At 39.8% G+C, this 11,961-nt stretch overlaps 1 protein-coding gene across 1 annotated transcript in view; it reads left to right on the top strand.

Annotated features, from left to right (window-relative positions):
* Positions 1–2,667: 2,667 nt before the first annotated feature.
* ttyh3a (tweety family member 3a) overlaps positions 2,668–11,961 on the top strand; it is a 40,966-nt gene continuing 31,672 nt past the window's right edge. Inside the window, exon 1 of the mRNA XM_077009212.1 lies at positions 2,668–3,651. Within this exon, the coding sequence (XP_076865327.1) occupies positions 3,526–3,651 (126 nt within the window). The 5' untranslated portion in view covers positions 2,668–3,525. The remainder of the gene's footprint in view (positions 3,652–11,961) is intronic.

Raw genomic sequence — 11,961 nt, 5'->3', positions numbered from 1 at the left:
TCTCTCAGCTCTTGGTTTCTCAAGCTTTTCGTGCTGCCTGTTCCTGATGTTGTCATCACTTGGGTTTTCTACAGCTATCACTACATCTCTCTTCACTTTGTCCACTAGTACTACCACTATTATCTCCTGTCGGTTAGCAATTGCCATTGTGTCACTCTATCTGGAAATCCCACAGCATCTTAGCTTGGTTTAGCACAAGTTCTTCCTCCATCTTTGAGGGTCTATGCCAAATTGTCATTGGGACTTCCAGCCCATGTTCAGCACAGATGTTTCTCTATACTATGCCAGCCATTTGGTTATAGTGTTCTATGTACACTCTGCCTGTTAGCATCTTGAATCTTGCTGTTATGTGCTGGATAGTCTCAGGGGCATCTTTACACAGCTTGCCTCTGGGGTCCTGCCTGATGTGATAGATCCCAGTCTTTATTGATCTTGTGTTTAGAGCGTGTTCCTGTGCTGCCATGATTAGTGCCTCTGTGCTGTCTCTCAGTTCAGACTTTTCCAGGCAGCAGTAGAATTTCTCCATATCACCCACAAACACACACACACACATACACACACATGCAATCATACAACAGATATGGGGTGATGATGGGATATCTGAGATGCTGCCCCCTAAAGATGTTTTAAGTCAATCTTTTTTTTATTGTCTCAAATATTAGAAACAATGTCACAGTGACAATGTTATTCATCATTGTACATGACTATTGGGGAGAGAATCCCTCTTTATCAAATTTTTAAAGTTTTTTAGAAATTACATCATGTTTGCAACTCAATCATGCGACACAGATGATTAAATTATCAGAGCAATAACAAAATGCCCTCTCCATTTCTATGGACACCACTAGACAGAGAGATAGAGAGACCTGATTTTGTTCAAAAGGTCTAAATAATTTCCCTAATAATAATCTAGTTCACAACAGTTCATAATACTGCAGTTTGTGCCAGGGGATCACTTGTTCATGGTAAAGATCACATTATGTCATTGTAATTCTATACCCTTCAGATTATTGGTACTGTCAAGTTGATTTAAACAAGCAGATAAAATTTGTTTCAGTGTTTATCACATTCATTCTCTGCTTAGCAAATTAAAATGGTAATACTTTCCTAATGTTCAGAAACTCTCTCTGTTGCCATGGTAGCTGCACTGATATCTCAGGATGGCCCAGAATCATCAAACTCACTTCACTTCAACTTAAACATGGATTTATACCTGTTCATGCTATTTCAAACCATGTGGTGCTCTAGGTCTAGAGGAACCCCCTGGACTGTTTAACGTGTAAGGATAAGCACAACCCAGTTTTGCAGCTCTGTGGTCTGGGCACGGTTAGCAAGGCTCTGCTCACATTTAATTTCTGAAGCTATTTATGCATACTGATATATGAGTAATGGAGTTTGGTGTGTGCTTTACCTCAGATTTGTGTCACAGTGAAATAGGAAGTCAGGCATGGATGACTAATTCAATATTTCTGAAGACATACAAAATTTCACAAGATAAAACATAAATGATTAATATATGATTAAATACATTTTGGTGCATATCTAGGGATTCCAATCATTTAATTTATTTTAAAGGCAAACCCTGTTTCTTTATTAATAATAATAATAATAATAATAATAATAATAATAATAATAATAAAAGGTTGAACAGCTGGATACCAAGAAAATTATTTGTTGAGATTTTGTGTTGAGGTTTGTTTATTTAACCTCCTGAGACCTAAAACATGTTGTTTTGTGTATCAGTGTTGCTGCTTTGTTTGTTAGCTGACTAGCCTAAACTATTCCTCATGATTATACCAACATGCTGTGTATTCTAGTATTTGATTGTATTTGAATAATGGTAAATGTTTAACATTTCCAGCTCCTTGGAATGTTGTATCTAAACTTCTTCAGTCCAATTCCAATTCCACTCCAACTCAGAACATGTATGACCTGCAGATGAATGAATGAATCAAGTTTCAATTTATAATTTATTTAATTCAATTTATGGAGGAACTGGTGTGCTGACAGATGTAGTCAAGGTAGTGATGGTGCTTTCTTCATCTCAGATGACAAAGCAGTTTTGCCATTTTACATTTACATTTTCAGCATTTAGCACAAGTTCTTTTGCAGAGCAACTTACAAAAGTGTTTTGTCATCTACTCGTGTCAATATATCCGGTACAGCAGGTTAAAGTCAAAGACACTGTTGAACTAGAATACTACTACACAATACTCCTCAAAGATACGAGTGATTTTGAGTGAAAAGAAAACAACAGTAATACAGTAATATTTTTGTATTTTTGAGTCAGTAGTTTAAAGCTAATAAAAAATAGGATCAAATATTATGTTACTTTAGAAAACCTTTGAGCAACATTTAATTTATTAATTTTGCTCCCGTTCTTTTTAAATTCTCTTTAATTAGCTACAGAGCTGTTGTGGGTTAGAATTTTACAAATTATAAGACAATAGCTACTTAACGAGTATAGTGATTATCACAGAGACTGTATCATAGATAATAATGCTTTGAATATTTTAAATATTCCTGTTTAGATAGATCAATTCCTCCGCATTTATCTATAGTTAGCTCGTGTGGTTTTTTGTTGGTGCTGTATTTAGATTTTACCACTGGAGGTCACTATACTCAACAGTTCCCTAATACTCGAGCCCCAATCAAACGTCTCGATAAGGGGGTTGGAGCTCCGCAGTGTAGGCATCAGTAGTCGGTGTCGTTAACGCTGGATAAAGGACTACAGTTAAGAGTTTATCGATAGAAAGGAAGCACATCAATTATTTCACAGACGCAACCGTTCGGGAAACAAATTGGATTCGCCGGACGCTTACACCAAAAAAGACAGAAAGGATTAGATTTCAGCACGAATGGGAAAATACGGTGTCACGGCGGCTAGATCACAGCTCGGCGAAACATGAAGATCAAACGACCTGCATATGTGAACGACCACCGTTAGCCAGATAGCTAACTAGCTAACGTCCGACCGAAGACATCGGCGGTGTAGCTACAGCCGCCCCGTTACATATGAAAGTCGGTTTCGGCGTAGGTCCGTTGGCATAAACGCTTGACATTAGTGTATGGTGGTCGTGAATACATGACCGTTTAATGAACGTAGGGTGTTAATTGGGCTAACTGGCTAGAATCGCCACAGACGGGGCCAGGCTGCTGGGTCGCCGGACCCTCGACGTGAGGAAGCTCGTTCACACTCGGGTTGGTTTGTTTAGCTCGGGACCGAGGGACAAGGTGCGAAACCGAAAGACAACGTCGTTGTTTAACCTCAAGAAAAAAATGACAAGGCGGTGAAATATTAGCCACACAATAGGTATATGTCTCCTTGTGTTCGTAATAGATGAAAAAAGGACAAGACGAGCGTGTGGTTTTAACTACAAATGACCCTGAAGACCACCTTGCGTGTGCGAGTGTTTGCAGTTTGCTGTCATTGTTTTATCCGGACTCTTAACCCTTCCGCCTCCCGTTTTAGCTGGCGAACTGTACAATATCGCGTCTAGTTTCCTTCATCGTCCATAACTGATTATGGCGGCCGTTGTGAATTATTCACCTCCGTGGTGGGTTAATCTTCTACATCGCCTTCCCCACTTCAATCTTCAGTTTGAGCAAACAAGCAGCGATTTTCGCCCCGAGGATTCGTCATATCAGCAGGTAAGTGGTGCCAAATGTAAGCAAGGTTTTGGAGAAAGCTGTCGTGTATTCAACGCCTACGTTACACACACGATGGGTCTGTTGTTTATTTCTCAAAATCTATTGGATAGAAATCAAATATATTATTACATCTAAGTCGTCAAAAGTAATTGCGGTTACTTAGTGACTTTTAGTCCTCTGAGGCCGTGCGAATGTGTTTCTTAACTATTTTTAATTGACTTAAGTCTAATTATCAAAGGATTGGGTTACTGAACTACTGCTGCAATAAAAACGGTGTTGTGTACACACAAGAGGAGGACACCCCCAGCCATGACTGGAGAAGGGTCTTTGGCTCTCGTGTCCATGGGTTTTGTCACTGAGGTAACACATGGTTGGTAGACAAGCTAAGGGCACAAGCCTGCTGACAGTACCTTTAATTACTGGTTCCTCTTAAATCCAGTTTGCGCTTGACTGCTCATTTAAGCACAGGTAAAGGCTATTATTGTTGATGAGTTAGCACTGTATACACACCTATTATAACTTTTTTCTTTTCTACGTGACTTTTGAATACATGAATGTCCAAACTATGACATATGAACCTCGACTGGGAAGAGATTGTGTAGCATATTAATGACTTCAGTGTATTAAAAGATCCTATTCAAGTACACTTGTAAAATGACAATATATAAAAAAAAAAGTCTGAGATTGAAGAGCTTGACTGGTGGGCTGCAGATCAGTGTTTGTTTTGCTGGATGAGTTGGGACAACGCACAAGCGTCCTGCACTGAGGGGGGTTTTCAGACATCAGATCGGCCTTGATGTCACTTTTTTTGCAGACCATGAGAAAGCTCTTCGCTCACAGACATGTCTCTGTTATCCATAATGACGTCACTGATCGTGACATGAAGATGCATGCAGGGTCTGCACAGAAAGTACGCCGTTTGAGAGGCCAGCAGTTTGATATGTAGTATCGTGTCGGGCCAAGACCAGCTGACAATGCTGAACCTTAGTGTTGTATAAGTAAAAGTCGAAACCATTTTGTAAGAGATCTGGCATGAAATTACAAAGAATTGTTTGTAGCATGACATTGAGCAGAGTAGTTCACATGGTAGCACATGGAAATGGTTATATTTATGTATCGAGATTTGACACCAACACTGTTTTACTGAAGGAATCCTAGGAGAATATATGCTTGAGATATTTGAGCATAGTAGTTTTAAATGTCCATCTTAAGTAGTGCACTTCAGTTAAAAATGATTTGTAATGAAGCATAAGTAGTTTCTTTTCTTTAAAAACTATGTTGGCTTGAAGTCAGCATTGGTGTTTGAAAAGAGACTGCATGAGCTCACCACGGCTGCTCAGAGATACAGGAATGGTGTTAATTACCCGTACTTATACTTTTAATAATGCTGAAGTTCATGCCCCGTATGTGGCATAAGAAATGCTTAGGATACACATTGCAAGGAAACCTTCAAGTCAAGCATTTTGAAGCTTCTGTAAAAGCAGCCATTCAGTTCCTTATCTGAACGTTTTTCTAATGCTTTAATTAAATGTTGGCATGTCCAGCAGACTTTCTGGGGAATTCTGGTTACATTTCTCAATTAATTTCACATAAAAAGAGACTGAATTTTGCCGGGGATGGTCGTTCAGCATGTTTTTCTACCATATACCAGATAAATATCACGCTGTGAACGTCCAAAGAACGTTTGGATATTTTGTGTCTGGAGGTCTGTCCGTAGTTTTATTGTTAAACATTGTTTCAGTGGATCAACTCATTAGAGTAGAACCCTGGCATATTGGGATGAAAAAAATTTTTTCAACGTATCAACGCTGTATCATACAGTCTGGAGGGTGTGATGTGTCTTGACATTTGAGCGGGTTTTAAATGATGTATTGTCAGCGTTCTTAGCTCGTTAGCCTGTTTTATGGCCTCTTCTGTAAAATAGGGCCTATTTGTTCACACCATGAAATAATAAACCCCGTCTTTTACCAGTCTGTTTCCACCGTGACAAAGGCTGCTTTTACTGAATTAGGACTAATCAAATTGTAACGGTTTTTTCTACTCTCATAAGGGGAAAGTGGCATCCCAAGATGCACTATGGGGAGAAGGCAAGCTGCCCAATCCATGTGCTGTTCTGTGAAATGTTTTGCTGGGAAACCTTTTGGGTCCTGGCATCCGTGTGGACCACCTACCCAAACATTGTTGCAGACCAAGTACACCCCTTTTGCAATGTACAGAACCTAAGAAATTAGGGTCTTGGTGCCAGATACTACAGGACACCTTCACAGGTCTTGTGGAGTCCATGCCTCATGCCCATGCACTGACCTTGTCCTGAATTCCTGATAGGCTGAATCATATTTATTAATTATTCATAATTCACCTTAATCACCAATGGGACATCAGGTCTGTTGAAGTCGAAAGTAATAGATAGTAAAGTAATAGTAGTAATGCCAAAAAATGATTCTTGGTACATAACCATGACATTTAAAACCTGTACATGGACCTACAGCCTACTGCAGGTGCTTATCTGATGGTTTTGTGGGGCAGTGTTTTCCCCAGTATGAACATGCACTGTTTTCAAGTTGTGTTGGACTGAATGAAATGTCATATTGCATTTCATGGTAGAGGTGAAGTGGCTGTCCTAGAGGACATCAGGAGCTCAGGGGATAAGCCAACCATCGAAGAATTAATTGTTTGAGCCATCTCTGTTTTGTTTCACGTTAAGAGAGTGTACACATTTGCATAATCGAAATGGATGCTGATGTGAAAATACCTTAATCTTAAGCATAACCAGGCACACTACAGTGAAAGACATCTGGTTGTTGCACTTTGCTGTACTGTATGTTAATTGGCTGCATTTAGATGATGTGAGTTGGGTCCCAAGATAAATGAGGCTCTGCATGTCTGATTGTTTTTTCTGTGGAAATATTCAAAAGATCTAGACTGATTGAGGTTGATTTTGCCATTTTGCCAAGGCTGGGGCTGTGGCTTCAGACAGGGCTTGCAAAGCAGCCATGGCTAAGGCTGTCTGAGCAGGTCCAGCCAGTGGCGTGATGCCCGAGGCCCAGGGTCTGTGAGTAGGAGCTGACGAGACCCTCCAGATGCGGCCGCTGGATGGATTGGCGTGATTCTTTGGACCTTCATGACCTGCCTTCTTGGAACTTTGAGAAACATTAGGCTATTTGCACAATTTGATTGAATTCTTTCATCCTTTATAGTTACAGTTTTTTGGGGGGGGGATGTGGAAATACAGTAAATTTCTGGCAAGCATGTAAGAAACCCCAGATGGTGTCCATTTTAGGCTGATATATGCATTCCCCTCCAAAATTAGCTATGCACTAAAACCCATCTGAAGCACTACCCTCACTCACTCCATGTTTTGCTAATAATTCTCTCTGATTCTGTAGCCTCTTTATCCCTTCTTGGTGAAAACAACCCCTTTACATAAGTCTTTCTTACATGTTTAAGACTGTACGTCTGACACACAAAAAACTGCTTATTTTCTCTCTTTTAGCACCTCCTCCCTTGGTGCTGTGGGCTGGGAGGAGGAGCGGGAGAGCACGCTCTCTAATCACAACTGTGGGGGGGGTCAGCACGGCCACCTTCAAGGGAGCAGTACTGCCCAGTGTTCACTCCCCATCGCTGAGTGTGATGCTTTTAGGCATTCTAGGGCATCATTCCCAGGAGTGCCGTCTGAAGAGTAGGAAGAGAGAGCCGGGTGGTGATAATCTGGTTTGTCAGTTTGTTGGCGTGGCGTGTTACGGCCTGACGAAGCAGCCCTGTCTGTGGGCCAGGCAGGAAACACACGCTGTTTTTTTCTCAGCAGTGCTGCAAATAAATTCATCACATGACCTGCTTGGCATTGAAGAATTTGCAAAGGATCTATTAACGGCACATGCAGTAGCATTTTCTAATGGTGTAACCATATGCACTGTCATGGTCTCTTAACACTTCTGTTTTCATTGGTTTTAGTAAAGTCCAAGCAGTCTGAGTTGCCTTTGAATTTAGGTGTGGTTCTTCTGGCCTGTTTCTGGATATTAGTGCCCAGGTAGCCTATACTGTCATGCACTTCAGATGTCCTTCCCAAGATTATTGTAATATCTCCACTAGGCTTGGCTCTTCCTTGTGGATTTGGCAGCAGGTCCCGATGAGAGCAGCTGTATTTTTTTCCATGATAAAGTGGAAACTGTGTGGGTTCCCACAGTAAAAGGAATCGATATAAAACAATGCTTTCATTCTCACACCCACACCATTGAACGGTGTGCCAATGTAGCTGATAAGAATTTTTAATAACAATCTGAGGAGAAGTCAAGAAATCAAGTCTGTCCACAGAGGTTCAAGATATGGGACTGGCCTGGAATATGCAAATTAACGCTCTAATGAATATGATGTAAGAACCCCAACAAGTTTGAGATGTATGGGTAGGTTTTAATGCATTATGACATTCATGTAATGCAAACAAACTAGTATGCTATAATACAGATAAATATGTAAGTTGCTCTGGATAAGAGGATCTGGCATGCTGCTCAGTCTTTAACCACGAGAAGTCCTCAGCAGTTTGTTTTATTATATTACAAGACGATAATTACTATATATTCACAGTAGGGCTGGGCAATATGAGCTCTGATCAATAACATTTTACCTCAATTAGTTAATAAACGATTTTGTTTTTTTTGCCTTTGTAGTTCACTGACTGTTAAAACTGGGATATTTTTTCTGAAGAAAGAGGTCATTTTGTCGTGATTATCTAAAATCTAAAATGTGACACATTTAAAGCAAATGTCATTCTGTTTAGCAGGAGATGTTAAGTTAAAATGAAAGCTTAATCTCTCATGTAACAATGTTAATTTTAATGTTAATAGTTTTACAATTTATAATAGTTATTAAAGTTTAAAAGGCAAAAGTCTGAGGTGTGCTTAATGGGTGCATTCTGTACCCTTTAAGAACACCCCTGTTCTAATTAAGCTCACAAGAATATTTTACATTTAATTATTGTTATTGTCAATTATCTTTAATTTTAAATTGAATTTAGACATGGAAAGTCTATAAAAATAAGTTATTGCTAAGTACTTTACCTTAATTTACACAGAAAACTGACTGAATGATTGTTTTTAGACCATTAATGAACTTTTCACATAGGCAGTCAATCTAAGTGAGCTTAAAGGGATCACTTTGAGCTTAATGGGGACAGCAATACTTTCACATTTAAAATATATTGGACTTATTTTAACATCAGTATTTTGTCACAAAAATGTACTTTATTGTGTACTATATAATCATATACTGTTTGTAGTGAAGCTAGAAATACTGATTTGTTTATTCTTGAGCTTTTCTCCGATGTGCTCACACTGATTCACTCCAGTTTTTATGCTGCTGTACCATTTAAGCTCATGTAATAATGATACAAAATCTTTGAAAAAATCCTGCAATCTACAAATATTATTTCTCATCCATTTGGAAATAAATGATGTGCTAAATAGAAAAAAACAAGAAATGATCATGTGTGATTATATTGGTGTATTCGGCAATCTCATATGACTAGCATGCTAACTACGAATTGCGGCATTGGCTAAATGCTGTAAAACTGTCTTTTGAATTAACTTTAACTTTCTTTTGCATCCAAGTTCCATCTTGTCCTAGGTTGTGTTAAAATGATTGATTAATCTCTTAATAATCCAATATCATGGACATAGGCAACATGATATCAATTAGTCTAGAGCTTCAGAATGTCTGTTTCGAATTGCCCAGCGCTAATTCGCAGAATAGTTCTTCATCCATGTTATGTGGCTTTGGTCTGAAGATGGTTTGTTTGGTGTGGACACCAGCCGTAGACAAAGCTGGGGTCTTTCAATATGGACAATAAGTTGTGAAATTTCACCCACCGATGTTGTCTCTGCCTGGCATTTAAAAGCTTGTGTTCCTTTTCTTCTTCCATCAGGAATGTTTGTTTGGGGACACAAGTGTGACACAAAAAAACAAATGGTGTAAAACTGCAAGGACTATGCTCATGAACAGCGGTAACCCACAGTTTAACACATCTGTTCAGTGTTTGTGTAGCGTAATGGTCACAGAATCTGAGGTCAGGACTTGCTGTAGGAAGTTAAACTTAAAAAAGATTGAGAGATTGAGACCCTGCCAAATATATATAAAATGGAGCCTGAACAAAACTCTTGAACTTTAAAAGAGGCTTTTTGAAGAGGCTAGGTCTTTGCCATTTTAAAACGTCTTTCGATGTCGTACTCTCGCGTCAGTAAAGTTGCTGTGTCTGATTTTTATATTAGATGTGCTGAGTCGAGGAGACAGAATATTTTCCCTGAGTCATCTTCCCACTTCTTTGGTAGAGGATGCCTGTGGGAAACCAACACATTTCAAATGCAACCAGACTGAATAGGCTACCGTCAACGTGTTCCCTTCCTCAGAGTACCAAATGGCTTCCTGCTTAGCCATGTAAACACAGTGGCATTCCACACATGGAAAATGTTTCTCTGTTCTGTTTTCCATGGTGTGGCTAGTAATGGCCCACTAATAAGTGTGAAATATTTGCACTAGTACAGAAACAAATCAGGCTGGGGCCATTTGATTTGAAATCAGTGAAGTTGTATCTATGGAAGGCTTTTCTCTGTGTGGGTGAGATTGTTTAAAATGAGCTGCTCTGTGATGGGGCCCAGTCCTCATGCAGTAGAAGGACCATTAAGATAATCTGCTGGAGATTAGAGTCTGTTTAGAGGAGTGGTGTCTGAATGTCTTCCTGTCTCCAAAAAACATGGCTGGTCTGAAATCAAGTCGAATGTGTTGGACTCGGGAATTAAATGAAAAACCAATAGCGTTGTGACCTACATGGATCAAATGACTGATGTGCTGTTCATGTCTGAGCTGCCTCCACATACAGACGCTGACAAGGCCAAATCCATCACTCACATACCTTTCTGTTGCTTGCCACTCACATGTAGTGTCTGCCTAAGTTTATAGCAGGGAGTGTCTTTACCCGTTTGCTCCATCTTGCTAATGGAGCTCTACCCTCACCATGTGATGTCTCGAATGATATCTGTACAGAGTATGAGTCTGGATGACCATGTCTGAACGTACCACCGTAACCTCATATTCAAATCATATAGACAGCACCCTTACCTCTTGGTCTCCCCTATCCTCTCTGGGACCAGGTTACTTGTTGGTAAATTGCTTAAGCTACAGGTTCCATATGACACCACATTATTTTCATCCTCATCGTTGCAGAGAAACTAACTTGTTCGAAGCAAATTGGTTCTATTAATCTTGTCCTATTGATGCAACATCCATGGATGCCAACAATGCAGTTCTCACAGGTGCTGTTATTCTTTGAAAACGAGGGTAATTTAATACAGATTAATTATAACCTAAGTGTCTCCTGGCATTTCTCCCAGATTGAGACCAAATGTAGTTGTAGAAGTGCTGTCTCATCTTATAGACCCCTACCCCTCACCCACACACTACCTCCGCCTAGACACTGGCTAATGGAGCCTTAATGCTGGTCTTCTATTTTGTAGGTGTTTTAATTGCTTCTGTCATGAAAATGAAATTGGTGTGTTGGTTTGAAATAAACAACTTGGACCGTTGTTTTCTTTTTTTTTCTTTTTTGCCCTTAAAATGTAGCCTCATTTTATCCTGACATGCACTGTTCCGTTTTGTGTACCTCTTCAGAAGTGTTATCAAACAGACTCCATGCAGAGGTCTGGCCTGTGGACTTAACCACTCAGTAGAGACGGTGACATGGGGAAATGGTACGAACGAAACAGGAACGAGGACGTAACCTTCAGAGGAACCTAAAAGAGGAACCTGTTCCCATCCAGTCAAAACCAGATTTCAAATCCAAGAAGGATTATGTTTTTTGTTAGCATGTCAGATGTGGGCAAATACTGTTGAACTGAATCAATGACTTTTAGTCAACCACAGTAGTGATTTTAAAGGTGGTAAATCAGGATGATATCAGGGTTGTCTGTGCAGACATTTCGCCAAGCATGCTGTAGTGATTCTGTTAGCATAAGATTCATGGTGTAAGTGACTAGATTCATAGATAATTGGATGATGGTACTATAGATTCATTAATCATGGTACAATAACAATAGGCTTGGGCATTGGCTAACTGGCATGTGATGATGCCATTCAGCCACTGACCCAACTCAGCACTAATAATCGGTTATTCAAAAGGACTTAATGGGTCTGTTGAGACTTGTAAATCAGGATATAATTGGTCGATTATGAGTCAGTGAGGGTGTCGTTTGATTTGTCAATATAACCAGTATGGGTGCTTATGCAGGTCCGAGGGAGCTGTGAGAACCGCCCAGCTGCAGTGGC

The sequence above is a fragment of the Brachyhypopomus gauderio genome, chromosome 6, assembly GCF_052324685.1.
Source record: "Brachyhypopomus gauderio isolate BG-103 chromosome 6, BGAUD_0.2, whole genome shotgun sequence".
NCBI classification, from domain to species: domain Eukaryota; kingdom Metazoa; phylum Chordata; class Actinopteri; order Gymnotiformes; family Hypopomidae; genus Brachyhypopomus; species Brachyhypopomus gauderio.
This window is presented reverse-complemented; position numbering and strand designations above follow the sequence as displayed.